Raw genomic sequence first — 17,948 nt, forward strand, 5'->3', positions numbered from 1 at the left:
ACCTAGGAATGAACCTAACCAAAGAGGTGAAAAATCTGTACACTTAAAACTATAGAAAGCTTCTGAAATATATTGAAGAAGGCACCAAAAAAAAAAAAAAAAAAAAAAAGGAATACATTCCACGTTCATGGATTGGAAGAACAAATATTGTTAAAATGTCAAAACTATCCAAAGCAATCTACATATTCAATGCAATCCCTACCAAAATAACACCAGCATTCGTCACAGAGCTAGAACAAACAATCCTAAAATTTGTATGGAACCAGAAAAGGCTCCGAATAAGCCAAAGCAATCCTGAAAAAGAAAACCAAAGCTGGAGGTATCATAGTTCCAGATTTGAAGCTGTATTACAAAGCTGTAGTCATCAAGACAATATGGTACCGGCACAAAAACAGACACATAGATCTAAGGAACAGAATAGAGAACCCAGAATTGGATCCACAAACATATGACCAACTAATCTTTGACAAAGCAGGAAAGAATATCCAGTGGAATAAAGACAGTCTCCTCAGCAGGTGGTGCTGGGAAAACTCGACAGCCGCATGCAGAAGAATGAACCTGGACCACTTTTTTACACCATACAGAAAATAAATTCAAAATGGATGAAAGATCTCAATGTAAGACCGGAAGCCATCAAAATCCTCGAGGAGAAAGCAGGCAACAACCTCTTTGACCTCGGCTGCAGCAACTTCTTAACCTGACATGTCTCTGGAGGCAAGGGAAACAAAAGCAAAAATGAACTATTTGGACCTCATCAAGATAAAAAGCTTCTGTACGGCAAAGGAAGCAATCAGCAAAACTAAGAGGCAACCAATGGAATGGTCTGCAAACACCGAGAAGATATTTGCAAATGACATATCAGATTAAGGGTTAGTATCCAAAATCTATAAAGAATTTACCAAACTCAACACCCAAAAAACAAATAATCCAGTGAAGAAATGGGCAAAAGACATGAATAGACACTTCTCCAAAGAAGACATACAGATGGCCAACTGAAACACAAAAAAATGCTCAACATCACTCATCATCAGGGAAATACAAATCAAAACCACAATGAGATACCAGCTCACACCTGTCAGAATGGTCAAAATTAACAACTCAGGCAACAACAGATGTTGGTGAGGATGTGGAGAAAGAGGAACCCTTTTGCACTGCTGGTGGGATTGCAAACTGGTGTAGCCACTCTGGAAACAGTATGGAGGTTCCTCAAAAAATGAAAAATAGAACTACCCTATGACCCAGCATTTGCACTGCTAGGTATTTATCCAGAGGATACAGGAGTGCTGTTTTGAAGGGGCACATGCACCCCAAAGTTTATAGCAGTGCTATCAACAATAACAAAGTATGGAAAAATCCCAAATGCCCATTGACAGATGAATGGATAAAGAAGTGGTATATGTATGACAATGGAATATTACTCGGCAATCAAAAAGAATGAGATCTTGCCATTTGCAACAATGTGAATGGGACTAGAGTGTATTATGCTAAACGCAATTAGAGAAAGACAAATATGCCTTCACTCATGTAGAATTTAAGATACAACACAAATGAACATAAGGGAAGGGAAGCAAAAATAATATAAAAACAGAGAGGGGGAAATCCATAAGAGACTCTTAAATACAGAGAACAAACAGGGCTGCTGGAGGGTTTGTGGGTGGGAGGATGGGCTAAATGGGCAAGGGGCAATAAGGAGGACACTTGCAGGGATGAGCACTGGGTGTTATGTGTAGGCGATGAATCACTGGATTCTACTCCTGAAACCGTTATTGCACTATATGCTAATTTAAAAAAAATTAAAAAAATAAAACATAGGTGAAGGAGAAGCTATTTGAGAAACTGAAGACTTGGTCAGGAAGAGAAAACAAGTTATTCCCATGTCATTCAGTAGAAATATATTTAGAATAATTAAAAACTAATGCAGAAGGCAAGAGTATAAAGGTATCTGGAAATACATAAATGGTTTTGAGTCAAGAAAAATTACATAGGTTTGATTTACCTAAAAGTCTGTTCAGATTACCAAAACATCTGAACCAGAGAATAACATTAAGATCCATGAAAAGTTGTGAGTAAACACTGTATCTTCTTTAACAAAGCACTGATAGCAGATGATATGAAGCATAGAGTGTAGATGAAAAAAAACAGCACAAATGGTCAATAATATGTAATTACTAACTGGTAAGTGACATTAGGATGAGGCTTTTCAAAAATTTGAGGAAAAAAAGTTAAAAATAGAAAAAAAAGGTTGAGGCTTTTATTTTCACTTATTAGGTGAGCAAACATTTTCAAAGATTAGCATTGTAATAAGTTGGATGAGAAAAAGGTATTTTTTTGTACATGCATAAGAACATTGAGCTCTTTTCAAAAAATTTTTTAAGTTTATCTTGTGAAAAGAGAGAGAGAGCGAGAGCACACATGTGAGCAGTGTGAGGGGCAGAGAGAGAGGAGAGAGAGAATTCCAAGCAGGCTTTGTGCACTGTGGGCCCAATGTGGGCTTGAACCCACAAACCATGAGATCATGACCTGAGCTGAAATCAAGAGTCGGATGTTTAACCAACTGAGCCACCCAGGTGCCCCAGATTGAGCTTTAAAAAACAAATGTTTATTTACTTTGAAAGAGAGAGAAAGCATGAGTGGGGAAGGGGCAGAGGGAGAGAGAGAAAGAGAGCCCAATCAGGCTCCACACTGAGTGTGGCTCAATCCCACCACCCTGGCATCATGACCTGAACTGAAATCAAGAGTCACATGCTCAACCGACTGAACCATCCAGGCACCCCAGGTTGATCTTTTTTGAAAAGCTTGTTGGTTTTCTTTGAGTCTGATGCTCTTTGACCTAATAAAGCCGCTCTCGGGATCTCTCAGGAGGAAATCCTCGTGTCGGTGCACAAAGCTTATGCACAGGAGTGCTCGGTGCTGCAGTGGCCAAAATTGTGAACAGCTCACATTTCCACCGCAGTGAGAGAAAGTGAAAGGTCGTGGGAAGTCTCCTCTGACAAGAAATAGTTCCGGGGAGTATTACAGGCAGAAAGGCCGTCTGCAGACAGCGCCTGAGTCACACAGAGAAGAATCACTGGAGGTCCTGCCCGGAGGCTGCAAAGAGCGGGCGGAGGGTTCCCTCTGGAGGCTTACCTCCTGTTCGGACGTTCCTGTTTCTGGTGTGAGGAGGTGGCATTGCCTCAGCAGGGAGGCGGGCAGGCAGCTGACCTCTGCCCTGGGGTGAGGCCACGTGCTGACCGTGGCCCTTGCCTTGCAGGTGGCCTGTGCCGAGGGCTTCCTGTATGCGCTCACGGTGCCCCAGCTGCAGCTGCGGTCCAGGACTCGCGTGTTCCCGAGCAGCCCCACCAGTCTCCTCTGCTCTCCTGACTGCCAGTGGGTGTTTGCTTCAACCCAGAACTCAGACCTGGGCCCGAAGGTCAGTGGTGGGCTATGTCCCTTGCTCGGGGGGCCTGGCTTTGTGCACGTAAGGTGGTGGGGCCTGTGCCCAGGCTTGTGGATGCGTCTAGGAGGGTGGCTTCCGGTGCAGGACCCAGCCCGCCAACAGCACCGGCACCTTGATGGGATGGTCCAGGGACAGAGGAGACATCTGAAGCAGACTGCAAGCAGATAGGACAGGAAAGCAGAGGCATGCCAGGGACAGGCGCTGCCCCAAACCACCAGAGTCATTGATTCAGTTGTCCTGGTACACTGACCAACGCGGGACTGGTGGGCAAGGCGTTTCCCGCCGGACCAGACGAGCTGGTCCCAGCAGTCTGGGGGTGCACAGGTGGTTCCGGCAACCCTGTAAGACAGAGTGAGGTCACTGGGTGTGGGTCTGCGGCGCTCCTGGGTGGTTGTCAGCGGCATGGGCCACGTGATGGTGTTTCCCCAGGTGTTCCACACTCGCTCCCTGCTGTGTCTGGTGGAGGATGAGCCTCCCGTCTCCACCACTCTACCCATCTGGCTGACCTCCAGAGCCTGCTGGGCCCCTGACGAGACAGCCAGGCTGATGGTGACGCACAGAAATGACAACGGCATGCAGCTGGTCATCACCACCTACGAGCTCAGGACCAAGCAGTCACGGGAAGGAGTAGACATCGTGGGTAAGGATCCCCGTACCAGGACTGTCACCGTTGTGCTGTGGTGCTTCAAGCACAGATTGCTCAGGTTTCCTTCGGGCCACTTTTCTTCCCTCTCAGTGAATACAGTGGCCCAACAATTGTTTTGTTGTTTGTGATCGTATGTACTGGCCGAGTGGCTGAGCACTTGCTGTGGGCAGGGCCCTCTCTGTGGCCCTGGAAGCCAGACAGTAACCGCTGGCCACTTAGTCTCGCCTCCTCGCTGTCTTGTCACAACTCTGACAAATGCACTCTTCTCAGTCCTCAGTGTGCACAGAGGTGACTAAAAGCCACAACCATTTCTTCCCCAAGGAGCTCCTAGGCCAGCAGGCAAATAAGACCCACAGTCATCTACTTTTCTGCCTTCTCTGTCTCCCAAACCACACGTCACTGTGCCTGGCCAGCCCTGTGGCCCTTAGCATTTTTTCTTTTATATTATGTTCATTTGTTTTCATATCATCATTTGACAATAAACTTTACTCTGAGCTTCCTAGCACCCGAGGAAAAAAGGGAAATGGGATGTGTAATATAATCCCTTGTCTGATACAAGCATGAATTCTTCAAGAAAGGTAATTTTTGGGGTGCCTGGGCGGCTCAGTTGGTTGAGCATCCAGCTTTGGCTCAGGTCGTTATCTCACAGTTCATGGGTTTGAGCCCCGCATCGGGCTCTGTGCTGACAGCTCAGAGCCTGGAGCCTGTTTCAGATTCTGTGTCTCCCTCTCTCTCTCTGCTCCTCCCCTGCTCATGCGCTCTCTCTCTCTCTCTCTCTCTCTCTCTCTCTCTGTCAAAAATACATAAACGTTAAAAAAAAAAGAGAGGTAATTTTTTTTCCTGGTGCTAAACACCATAAGGAAATGATCCAATTAATTGGTTTTAAATGAGGAAAGCCACACAGTATAAAAGATAGTATTGTCAACAGCAGTTTTTCGCAGATGTTGTGAATGTCATAGTTCTCATGTAGCCACTTCTTACCTCACCCTGCCGTAGATGGGGAAGCGCAGGGGGCCCATTCCCTGGAGGGTATGTGTGCAGATATTGTCACTTCCACATGCATATTCCCTCAAATCTTTGTAGTGCCCGTAACTAGGGTGTTGGCATCGGTGTTGGAGAGCTGGTGAACGGGAGGCTCCAGGGGGTAAACGCTTGGGTTGGGATCATAGGCGTGACCACAAAAGTGCTGCTCTTTTCAGTGCCATGCACGGCATATTCGGTGAGGCCCGTGTGCTCCGGACCCCCAGCTGCTATCACAAGATGACAGTCTGTGTGTTTTTCTTTCACAAAGTACAACAGATGGCAAGTTTCCTCCTGCCCAACTCCATGATACCTCCTCACCTCATGAAGGGCCATGGCTCTCAGGTGATCCTGCTGGTGTCCGGGTCGGAGCTGGCACTCTTCACCATCCACGGGGTGCAGCTGGCAGCCTTCCAGGACCACCAGAGGCCCATCACGTCCATGTGGGTGGTGAGTGTGGGCTTGCCTGTGTTGCACCCCCACCTGAAGAGCCCGTGGCCCCACCTCACCTGGCTTTTCATTTCAAGGACCAGAGCCGAGTCATCACCGCTTCCTTTGACCTATCCCTGCGAGTCTATGTGTGGAATAAAGAAACGAAGCCTCCCGTCCTCAAGAGCTGCTATCACCTGCTTGGGGGCTCCCACAGATGGGCCAGGTAACTGCTTCCACTTTCCTTCACAGTGGCCTCACCCAGCCTGCCAGCGGCATCTGTAAGATGGCCACTGGAAAGGGTGAGACTGCGGCTTGGGTCTTAGCTCCGCCATTCCCTCACTGTCTGGGCACCCGAGGCAAGTCACTGCTCAGATGCTATTTCCTACTCTGCTTAAAAAAAAAAAGATGCTAAGCATCATGTACATTATCTCCTCTAATGTACAAAGCCACCACTTGAAGTTGGTGTTACCCACTTTTCCAGATGAAACAGAGGCTCTGGGATGTGGATACTTTGCTCACAGTCCCCCGGGACGCGTAGTGATGCCCAAGGGGGCCCAGCACCGCCCTGCAGTCCAGCTCTCACGTGATTCCGAAACCATATACCATGTACAGGTGGTGGTGGAGTCAGTGGGAGTGAGATGGTGAAAGTCCCGAAGAAGGCAGTTTTGCTTTGGGTTCTAAAAGTAGTGTTTGGAATCACTTATGTTTCTTCTTGCCACAGTGAGTTCTACAAAGTAGACAGGCCGTGGATCTTACTCCCCCGGCCTGCTTCATGACAAGAGCGCTGACAGCCATCAGTTACTTGGTATGAGGTCTGGGGTAAATTCGACCTCCTGGGGCAAACATCTTACCTTCGTAAATGAAAAAACACTAAGCCCAAAACCAAATATTTTAAAAACTAGATTTCTATAACCTACTTCGTTTCTGAGTTTTCAGTTAGTTGTCATTCGAAGATAATTATTAAAGCAAACTCCTAATTAACACAGAAGAATCTTCATTTTTAGTAAACAACTCAACTTTCTGATAAGGTAAAGAATTAACTAGAGAGTCAACTTAAATCTTAACGACAACTGGCCTGTAAGTCGGTTTTAACCCTCTCTCTTAAATTTCTAAACAAACTGTACTGGACAGCCTGATGCTCTCTCTTTCTTATTGTTTTTTAAAGTTGATTTATTTATTTTGAGAAAGAGAGTATGAATGAGTGGAGGAGGGGCAGTGAGAGAGAGAGAGAATCCCAAGCAGGCTCCGTGCTGTCAGCACAGAGCCTGATGCGGGACTCCATCCCATGAAATCATGAGATCATGACCTGAGGTGAAAGCAAGAGTTGGACACTCAACCGACTGAGCCACCCAGGCCCACTGCACCCCCCGCCCCCCCCCTCCACCAGACGCTCTCATTCTGAGGACTTGGCATCTTCACAGTTGCTTCTTCACTCAGGATTCCTCCTTAAATTCCTTTGAAGTTCAAGGCCACGTTCACATCTGTAGGTGCTGTATTTTTGCTAGTTAATGCCCCAGTGCTGTTACCCCTTCAGGCCCCTGCCCTCAGTGTGGGGGTCTTGCGGCCTTGTGGTGCTGAGTCTGCGAGTGACCAGGGGCCTTTGCGACAAGCCTCTCAGGTGGGGGAGGTCCCAATTTATAGACCGCAAACACTCGGACTGTCGGTGATGGCTTCCTTCTGCAGCAGCAGGAAAGCCTCTGTCTTCTGAGGGACACACAGCACACACACTTGTCCTCATGGTCGCTGAAAAGAGGCTGGGTGGGGAGGCTGCCTGCCAGGGATTGTGCTCCCATGTCAGCCGCAAAATACACTTTTTGTCCTCTCTTTTCTGTACGCGTCTTTAAAGAATTCTCTACATCATTACTGAATGGTTAGAACAGCCTCTCGCTGAAATAACACTGTTCTCAACTTAGCAGGCAAGTGGCACTTTTAGAAATTTCTTTTTTGCATGTCTTTTAAAACACATACCCATGCATTGCACAACACATCCATTCACTGACATGACCCTGTTCTTTCATGCTGAGCACGTAGCACTCTTAGAATCTTCTTTTTCATATGTGTTTTTACACACTGAATTACATGGATGTAGAATGGTGAATACATCCTTCACTGAAATGACACCATTCTCAATGTGACAAGTAAGTAGGACACTAAGAAATATCTTTTTTAAAATGTGCTTTAGGAGTACCTGGGTGGCTCAGTTGGTTGAGCATCCGACTTTGGCTCAGGCCACGATCTCGCAGTTGGTGGGTTTGAGCCCTGCACCAGCTGACAGCTCAGAGCCTCGAGGCTGCTTCAGATTCTGTGTCTCCCTCTCTCTCTCTGCCCCTTCCCCACTTGTGCTCTGTCTCTCTCTCTCAAAAATAAATAAATGTTGGGGCAGCTGGGTGGCTCAGTGGTAAGTGTCCAATTTCGGCTCAGGTCATGATCTCATGGCTTGTGGGTTCGAGCCCCATGTTGGGCTCTGTGCTGACAGCTCGGATCCTGGAGCCTGCTTTGGATTCTGTATCTCCCTCTCTCTCTGCCCCTCCCCCACTCATGCTCCATCTCTCTCTCTCCCCTTCAAAATAAATAAACATTAAAAAAATTTAAAAATAAGTAAATATTAAAAAAATTAGAAAATAAATATAAATTAAAAAATAAAAATAAAAAATGTGCTTTAATCAGGACCCTGGAATGAATCATGATAATGAATTATGCCCCATTCCTAATTGAAAACAGATTCCTCAGGAAATCCTTAGTTGAGTGGTAATTTCTCTTGGGGAGCTTCATTTGACAAGAAATCCTGCCATCTTGTTTCATGCTGTTCCCCATAAATTTTTTCCAGCATCTTTTGAATGCTGCAAGACATAACCAGTACTTTCTGAGAGCTTCAGTTTCCCAAAATGTTATCATCTGTGAATACCTACTGATTCTCTAAAGAAAACAGGGAAGACAAGTATGTTAAATATAAATTTACCAGCAACCTAGCTGCATACTCCCAGGTATCTACCCAAGAGAAATAAAACTTATGTCTACACAGAGATTTGTACATGAATGTTCTTAGCTTTATTCAACATACCCCCAAAGTGCAAATACTGTGAGTGCCCACCTGCTGGTAAATGGATAGATTCAGTCGGGAATCTGACTCCACAGTGACAGGGAACAGCTTTTTGACACGGACACTGTGGGTGAACCACAAAAACGTGCTACATGAAAGAAGCCAGATGTGTGAGACCACGTTGTGTGATTCCATTTACATGACCCTTCTAGAAAAGATGAGTCTGTAGAAACAAGGCAGACTGTAGAAACAAGGCTGCCTGGGGCTGGGCGTGGGAGGGGATTCACTGCCGACGCGCCCCACGGATCCTCTGGAGTGATGGAAATCCAAACTGGATAGTGGTGATGGTTGCACAACTCTGCACACTTACTAAAAATCAATGGATGAAAAAAGACTAAGGAATTCTCTAAAGAGAATAAGAAAGGAAGCAGATGCTGGTTCAACTTTTCTTGCCAACAAACCGTGAGGACCACTGGCTGACTGACTATGCTGCCTGCTTCCTGCCCAGCCCCAGTGTAGACTATCCAATGCTGCAGTTTTCTGAGTCTGGAGATGCCACCTTGCATTCTTGATACTAATTTCTAAGTTAAGTAGAACTTCAGTTGCTACTTAAACTCAGTAAGTCAGTGTGGAATTTACTCCAAGCTAAAGGTATTTCATAAAAGTCAGAGTGGCAGTGTTTTTAGAAGCAATCTATAGCCAGAAACAGCTTCTGCAGGAAACTCCAATCCCTTCTGTGGTTCGGTTGGTTTGGTTCTCTCACCGGCTCATTCTCTGTCATGCTCAGAGCAGCACTGTCTGGTCTTTCTAGGTGAAGAGAACACTGTAGAAAATGATGGCCCCATTAGCTCCTGCATTTATCTTTCACTGAGACTGGTCAGGAATTGATGGGCTGATTCTCACTTCCAGGGAAATGACTCTACCCCGCCAAGATTGGATTAGATACCAGTTCTTCTCTATCAGGAGATGTTTCTAGACCAGCTGGAATCGTTGTGATTCAGGCAGCTACTGTCAGGAGGGCCCCAAGCTGTTATCCCCACTCCAGAATGTGATCATCTTGCTATCTGTTAGAGTGAACACAGGTCTCAACACAGATGGGGTGCGCTGGCTGGAGATGGTCAGGACGTTGCACTCCATTCTCTGTGTAAAGGCTTAGCTACTTAACCACATGTCTCTTCCTCAAGTTAACGTGCAACCTGTCCCTTCCTTTCGCAGTGGATTCACCCATGTGGAAGGCGACAGTATGAGCATTGTAGGTGTGGAAGCCAGAAACATTGGGACGAGTATTCTGAGGTCCTATTGCTTCAAAGTGCAGCGTGGCTCAGATGACTGCATCAATTGAAGATAATCTCACTTTGGTGAAGAGCTTGTCTACATACAGACTAAATGATGACTTATCACCATTGAGACAGAAATGAGCAATTCTCAGATACCTGTTATGGACCAGGCACTGTGCTATGTGACTTTTTTTTAACCCTCACAAACCAGTTAAAGAGGTATGATGTCTCTGTTTTTCAGATGAGGAACAGGACCAGTAATGGGAGAGTAACCCATTATTGGCCTGTTGTCCAGCTGCCACGCCACCTGCCTAAGCTTGTTCAGATAGTAAGTGGTAGAGAGGAGTGGATGCCAGAAGGCCCAAGTACAAGGGGCTGGGCCTGTACCATGATTATTTTGTTGTTAGATATGTAAGGAAGTAAGGAAATGGTTTTCGCCCCATTCTGTTATGTGTTTTAGGCACACATTAATAAATGGTTGTGTGGCACCACGCTGCCCAGCTCTAGGGATGCCATTCTGTGTCTTGTACAGATGGCATCCCTGGAGTTGGTCCACAGGGAGGCCCTGGCTGCTTTGGTGGGTGGGTCACTCGGGTTCTCAGCTACAGGCAGCAGGGACAGAAAGCTAGCTAACTAACACCAAGAAAGCAATTTACTGGAAGGAGATAGAGAAGTGTGCCGGGTCAGTGGGGGGGCTGGAGAAACAGATCTGGAACCATAGGAAACAGGGCCTGTTCCAGCAGTGTCTGGCCTACCGTCCCTGTTTTCCCCAACACTTCCACGCTGCCGCCACTGCATCTGTGGCACTGACACCGTCTGAAAACTTACCAGCTGCTTCTGGGGAAGGGTGACTTCAAGGCTAGGAACACCAGGATGTGAGTGTGATTTTCTGACTTTGCCGCAAGCCCCCACCATCCAGGCCAGGATGGGAGAGTCTGACCCTTTAAGCTTCAATAGAGCAGCTCCCAGTCCAGACTCACACTGAAAAATTCTTCAAAACTAGGAAAAGTTCCTGAGAAACAGACAATGAGGATGAAGATTTCGCTACCGCAGCCTGCCACTTCAGCTGTCCAGTACCGATACCCCCTTGCCCAGTACTTGCACTTCACACCCAACATAGCACCCATGTCCCATAGAAGCCCAGATGCAGTTATTTACCCAAGAGGAGAAGATCTGTGTCCTCCCCCCTTTAAAATCTAAGGTTTGTTTTGGGATAACTGTACATTTACAGAAAAGTTGCAAAAACAGGTCAGTGGATCCCCATATATCTTTTGCTCAGTCTCCCCTCGTGTGAATACCTTACATAAGGTGGGCATTTGGAAACCCAAAGTCTTTGTCAGCTTGAAGTCAGAACTCTCTGTTTGTCCCATCACAGTCCTACTGGGTGTTCAGCGGTCCTAGTGCATCCTGCTTACAGCCATGGGGGAAGGGAGAGGAGGCAAAAAATTCGCTGAAAAACACACACACATGACACAGCAAGAAAGGAAATAGCTGTTCAGAAGATAAAGGGAAGATTCAGGTAAGTTGAGATAGAGGAGTTTTTGCTGAAGACACAGGAAAGGGGTTGGAATGTTGGCAAAAGAGGGGAGGTCCGATAAGGGAATGGTGAGGGTACAAGCCACCCAAGAGGCGTGGACATGTGATAGCTGGGGAAGCAGTGTGGTCAGTTCTTAGGGAAGGCAGCCCACCAGGGCCTCATGTGTGCTGGCAGCAGTATTAAATGGTGTCACGTCTGGGTGTGGTGGCCCTGCCCAAGGACAGCTCTGTGGTGTGGGAGGCTTAGGGAGAGAGTTGCCCTAACTCGAGCACAGGAGACTCTTGCAGAAACCATGTGTTGAGTCTGGCAGATGGGCTCCTTAGGGAAAAGCAACATCTATGAGGTGTGATGCCACAGCCTGGGGGAACCACAGGAAGTGTGTCCTGCTCCCAGGTACTCTAAATCCAAGTTCTGAGGCTTCTTTCCCTTTGAGGGCTGATGCTGCCGGGGAGCATGAGGGCCTTAGCAGCACCTCTGATTCCTGCCAGAAGGTAGATCTCAACCTTCCTCAGAGCCTCTGTTACTGCAGGTGCAATGCCCAAGGTATTCTGTATAAGTACAGAAAATACTGAAAAAATTTCCCTAGTTCTTGGCCACAGGTGACGTCTTAACAATTTCTAAAATATGAATTACTAACTATAATAATGCCTTTTTAAAAAGACAGTTACCACAAACACAATCACTCTTAAAATTCACTTTTATTTTTTAAAGTTTATTTTTATTTACTTTGAGAGAGAGAGGAAGAGAGAGAGAATCGCGAGCCGGCTCCATGCTGTCAGTGCAGAGTCTGACACAAGGCTTGGACACACAAACTGAGATCATGACCTGAGCTGAAACCAAGAGTCAGGTGCTTAACTGATTGAGCCACCCAGGCGCCCCTAAAATTCACTTTTAAGTAATTGATGGGTTAAGTAGAAAGTACAAAATAACAAAATAAGAATGGAAGATAATTTTCTTAACTGGATAAAGGGGATACAAAAGAGCAAATATGCTTAATGATGAGTAGTCAGAAATGTTTCCACTGATGCTAGAAACAAGGTAAGTGTGACATTGATCACCACCATAATTAAGTATTACCCTACAGGGGGAGGAGTCAACATGGTGGAGAAGTAGGGGGACCCAAAGTTCCCTTGTCCCTCAAACATAGCAGTATTGAGGCCAGAAGACTTGGAATTCCAGGCCACAGAGTGACAAAAACATCTCCAGGGGCCCATGAGGATAGCTTGGCAGGCCATAGGTGCATGACTGTGAATTGGGAGAGAGAAAATGGACAGTGTAGGCATGGAGGGGAGGAATCCCCTTCGGTGGAGAGACAAAAGGAAGAGACTGTGTAGGATTGTATTTGGACAAAAGAAAAACGTCCAGACCATAGACTAGGAAACAGAAAAAAACGGAGAAGGAACAAATTCCTAACACAATCCAGGGTTGCAGGGCTTTCTCTGGACTGGGGTCTGCTGCCCTACACACGTGCCCTGGGGGAAGGGGGAGGCAGAGCCCAGCCCTGGGCTCAGTAGCCAGCTCAGAGGTGCAGTCAGAGAGAGGAGTCCTGTCCCTTGAGTGCTGTGGGAAGAAGGTATATAGCCTCCAAGGACAAAAGACCCTGCAGGTGCCCACCAGCCAGAAGCCCTTTGTCATCTGGCTGGGTGGAGTGGCACGACCCCAGAACTGGGGCTCGTGGAGTGGGATCCCTTAAGACATCAGGGTTTGAATCCCAGCCGAGTGCCTGGGAGGTGTGGGAGACTGTGGAGTGGGACAAACTGGCCTGCTTGTGCCCCCACAGCACTGTGAGAACAATCTGAACAGAGTGGTCTGGGACACCCAGTCCGGGCAGGAGAGACTGGGGTTTCACCATTTTTCTCCCCATCCAACAAGGTGGGGCTTCAGGGAAGGGACAGCAGGCCCACAGTGGAGGCAGGACTCACCTCTACAAATTGTGCCCCTCCATGCCTGGTAGCTGCGTATCTACAAAAGCGGGATTGATGCTGACAAATCAGACAGCCTCTCCTCCAGACCAGCACAGCCACCGACTCCAAGGCACTGTCATATATTGGTCCAGTGGTTTTGCATTTTGTGATATGATTATTGGTCAATTCTTATTATAGATTATATACATATATATTATATGTATACACCTATATCATTATATGTATATGTGTGTGTGTACATGTATATGTGTATATACGTATATGTATGTGTATATACACACACACACACACACATTTCTTCCTCATTTCTTTCTTCCTCATTTCTTCCCTTCTCTTTTCTGGTTGTCTGTTTGTTTAAGCAGACACTTTTAATCTAGTCTTTTTACACCTATTCTGTATCTCCTTTATTTTCCTCTCTCTCTCTGGATTAAACCATGTAGTTTCTCTGATTCTCTGCCTGGTCAATTTTTTTTTTCTTTTCTTTTCCTCACCACCATCATTTCTCTCTTTCTATGGGATAAGGCTTCTTCTACCACCACCCCCCTTTTTAAAATTTTTCCAGGGTTACTTCAATGAACAAGTCAAACCACAACTGGTGGAAGATCCAAACCGCCACTATGAGTAAGAAGAGAAAGCAACCAGAGTCACAACAACAGAGAGGACACAACACACTCCAAAAACACCTCCTGAAGGGTCAGGCCCTGGACAGTGTATGACCCCTTTTTAATATAGTAGTGCTTGTAGGTGCAGGACACATAACAAGCTATTAAAACACATGAAGGATAGAAAACTAGCCCAAATGACAAAACATAACTCTCACTAAAAATTCCAGGAAGAAATGGCAGCTAGAGAATTGCTCAAAACAGATAAAAACAATATAACTGATCAAGAATTTAGAATAATAGTCATAAGATTAATAGCTGGGCTTGAAAAAGCATAGAAGACAGCAGAGAATCTATTGCTGCAGAGATCAAGGAACTAAGGCATAGTCACGACAAATTAAGGAATGTTGTAAATGAGGTGCAAAATAATGCAATGACAGCAAGGATGGAGGAATCAGAGGGGAGAATAAGTGAAATAGAAGATGAAGTATGGAAAATGATGAAGCTGAGAAAAAGCTAAGAAAATGCTAGACCATGAAGGAAGAATTAGAGAACTGATTCAGTGAAATGTAATGATACCCATATCATAGGAGTTCAGAAGAAGAAGGAGAGAGAGAAAGGGGCAAAAGGTTTACTTGAACAAATTATAGTTGGGAACTAACCTAATCTGGGTAAGGGAGCATAAATCCAAATCCAGGAGGCACAGAGAATTCTTCAGAATCAACAAAAATAGGTCTTCAACATGGCATAACATAGCTAAACTGGCAAGAACAAAGATAAAGAGAATTCTGGAAGCAGTTGGGGAAAAACAGGCCTTAATCTATAAGGATAGACACATAAAGGTAGTAGCAGACCTGTCCACTGAAACTTGGCAAGCCAGAAGGGACTGCCAGGAAATATTCAATGTGCTGAATAGGAAAAATATACAGCCAAGAATCCTTTATCCAGCAAGGCCATCATTTAGAATAGAAGGAGAGATTAAAGCTTTCCCAGACAAGAACTGAAGGAGTTCATGACCACTAAACCAGCCTTGCAAGAGATCCTAAAGGACACTCTGAGTGGAATGCTGTAAAGACTACAAAGGACCAGAGACCACAAACATGAAACCCACAGATAACACAGTGACATTAAGTCCCTATCGTTCAGTAATAACTTTGAATGTGCATGGACTCAATGCTCCAATCAAAAAACATAGGGTATCAGAATGGATTAAAAAAAAAAAAAAAGATCCATCTATATGCTGTCTACAAGAGACTCACTTAGACCTGAGGACACCTTCAGATTGAAGTAAGGGGATGAAACACCATCTATCATTCTACTAGAAGTCAAAAGAATGCTGGAGTAGGCATACTTATATCAGACAAACTAGGTTTTAAACTGAAGACTGTAACAAGAGATGAAGAAGGGCATTATATCATAGTTACGGGGTCTATCCATCAAGAAGAGCTAACAACTGTAAATGTTTATGCCCCCAACTTGAGAGTACCCAAATATATAAATCAATTAATCACAAACAAGTAATCTTATTGATAAGAATACAGTAATTGTAGGTGACTTTAATACTCCACTTACAACAATGGACAGATCCTCTACGCAGGAAATCAATAAAGAAACAATGGCCTTGAATGGTACACTGGACCAGATGGACTTGATAGATATATTCAGAACCTTTCATCCAAGAGCAGCCAAATACACATTCTTGAGTGCACAGGGAACATTCTCCAAGATAGATCACATACTGGGTCACAAAAAATGAAAATGAAAACACGACGGTCCAAACCCTTTGGGATGCAGCAAAGGCAGTGCTAAGAGGTAAATATGTTGCAATCCAGGCCTATCTCAAGAAATAAGAAAAATCCCAAATACAAACCTAGCCTCACACCTAAGGGAATTAGTAGCAGAGCAGCAAAGAAAGCCCAAAGCCAACAGGAGAAGAGAAATAATAAAGATTAGAGCAGAAATAATATAGAATAAAAAAAAACAACAGTATAACAGAGCAATGAATCTAAGAGGTTTTTTTTGAAAGAATAAACACACTGGATAAACCCCTAACTAGACTTCTCAAAAAGAAAAGAGAGAGAACCCAAATAGATAAAATCATGAATGAAAGAAGAGAGATCACAACTAATGCCACAGAAATGCAAACAATTATTGAATATGAAAAATTATATGCCAACAAACTGGACAACCTGGAAGAAATGGACAAATTCCTAGGTGCCCACACACTACCAAAACTCAAACGGGAAGAAATAGAAAATTTGAACTAAATCAGTTATCAAAAATCTCCCAACAAATAAGAGTCCTGGTCCAGATAACTTTCCAGGGGAATTCTACCAGACATTTACAGCAGAGTTAATACAGTCTTCTCAAGCTGTTCCAAGAACTAGAACTGGAAGGAAAGTTTCTGGACTCATTCTATGAAGCCAGCATTACCTTGATTCCCAAACCAGACAGAGATACCACTAAAAAGAAGAATTATCCCTGATGAATATGGATGTGAAAATTCCCAACAAGATACTAGCAAATCAAATTCAACAGCACATAAAAAGAATTATTAACCGTGATCAAGTGAGATTCATTCCTGGGCAGCAGAGCTGGTTCAACATTCGCAAATCAATCAGTGTGATACATCACATTAATAGAAGAAAGGATAAGAACCATGTGATCCTGTCAACAGATGCAGAAAAAGCATTTGACAAAATACAGCATCCTTTTTAAGTAAAAACCCTCAAGAAAGTCGGGATAGAAGGAACATACCTTAACACCCGCCACATATGAAAAGGCCACAGCCAATATCATCCTTAATGGGGAAAAACTGGGACCTCTCCCCCTGAGATCAGGAACATGACAGGGATGTCCACTCTCACTGCTGTTGTTTAACATAGTGTTGGAAGTCCTAGCCTCAACAATCAGTCAAAAAATGAAATAAAAGGCATCCAAATTGCCAAAGAAGTTAAACTTTCACTTTTCACAGATGACATGATACTCTACATGGAAAACCCGAAAGACTCCACCAAAAAACTGCTAGAACTGATACATGAATTCAGCAAAGTTGCAGGATGTAAGATCAATGTACAGAATTCAGTTGCATTTCTATACACCAATAATGAAGTGACAGAGAAATCAAGAAATTGATCCCATTTAAAATTGCACCAAGAACCTTAAAATCCCTAGAAATAAACCTAACCAAAGTTGCAAAAGATCTGTATGCTGAAAACTTTAGAACTTATTTAGAAAGAAATTGAAGAAGACACACAGAAATGGAAAAACATTCCATGCTCATGGATTGGAAGAAAAAATATTGTTTAAATGTCAACACTACCAAAGCAATCTACACATTCAATGCAATCTCAATCAAAATCGCACCAGCATTCTTCTCAGAGCTAGAACAAACAGTCCTAAAATTTGTATGGAGCCACAAAAGACCCGAATAGCCAAGGTAATGTTGAAAAAGAAAACCAAAGTTGGAGGCATCACAGTCTTTAGCCTCTACTACAGACTTTAGCCTCTGCTACAAAGCTGTAATCATCAAGACAGTATCATATTGGCACAAAACAGTCACATAGATCAGTGGAATAGAATAGAGAACCCAGAATTGGACCCACAAATGTATGGCCAACTAATCTTTGACAAGGCAGGAAAAAGTATGCATTGGAAAAAAGAGAGTCTCTTTAGCAAATGGTGCTGGGAGAGCTGGACAACAACATGCAAAAGGATGAAACTAGGCCACTTTCTTATACCATACACAAAAATAAACTCAAAATGTGAGTCAAAACTAAATGTGAGGCAGGAAACCATCAAAAACCCTAGAGGAGAAAACAGGCAACAACTTTTTTGGCCTCAGCTGCAATTTCTTACTTGACATATCTCTAAAGGAAAGGGAAATAAAAGCAAACATGAACTATTGGGACCTCATCAAGATAAAAATCTTCTGCACAGCAAAGGAAACAACAAAACTAAAAGGCAACAAATGGAATGGGAAAAGATGTTTGCAAATGACATATCAGATAAAGGATTAGTATCCAAAATCTAT

The 17,948-nt window shown here is 44.5% G+C and overlaps 1 protein-coding gene across 4 annotated transcripts in view; it reads left to right on the forward strand.

Moving 5' to 3' along the window:
• Window positions 1-13,511, forward strand: part of CDK20 (cyclin dependent kinase 20) — a 56,987-nt gene extending 43,476 nt beyond the window's left edge. Inside the window, exons 12-17 of one of the 4 annotated variants that reach the window (XR_008291346.1) lie at window positions 3,251-3,409; window positions 3,866-4,076; window positions 5,374-5,552; window positions 5,630-5,757; window positions 9,790-10,070; window positions 11,227-13,511. Coding sequence is in view for 2 of the 4 variants with exons in the window: in XM_053205374.1 (XP_053061349.1) it covers window positions 3,251-3,409; window positions 3,866-4,076; window positions 5,374-5,552; window positions 5,630-5,757; window positions 9,790-9,916 (804 nt within the window). In the remaining 2 variants the exon portion in view is untranslated. Of the gene's footprint in view, window positions 1-2,859; window positions 3,153-3,250; window positions 3,410-3,865; window positions 4,077-5,373; window positions 5,553-5,629; window positions 5,758-9,789; window positions 10,344-11,226 lie in introns of those variants that run through there. The other 3 variants (XM_053205374.1, XM_053205375.1, XR_008291347.1) reach the window with 3 other exon arrangements.
• The last annotated feature ends 4,437 nt before the right edge of the window (window positions 13,512-17,948 follow it).

The sequence above is a fragment of the Acinonyx jubatus genome, chromosome D4 (genome assembly GCF_027475565.1).
Source record: "Acinonyx jubatus isolate Ajub_Pintada_27869175 chromosome D4, VMU_Ajub_asm_v1.0, whole genome shotgun sequence".
Lineage (NCBI taxonomy): Eukaryota > Metazoa > Chordata > Mammalia > Carnivora > Felidae > Acinonyx > Acinonyx jubatus.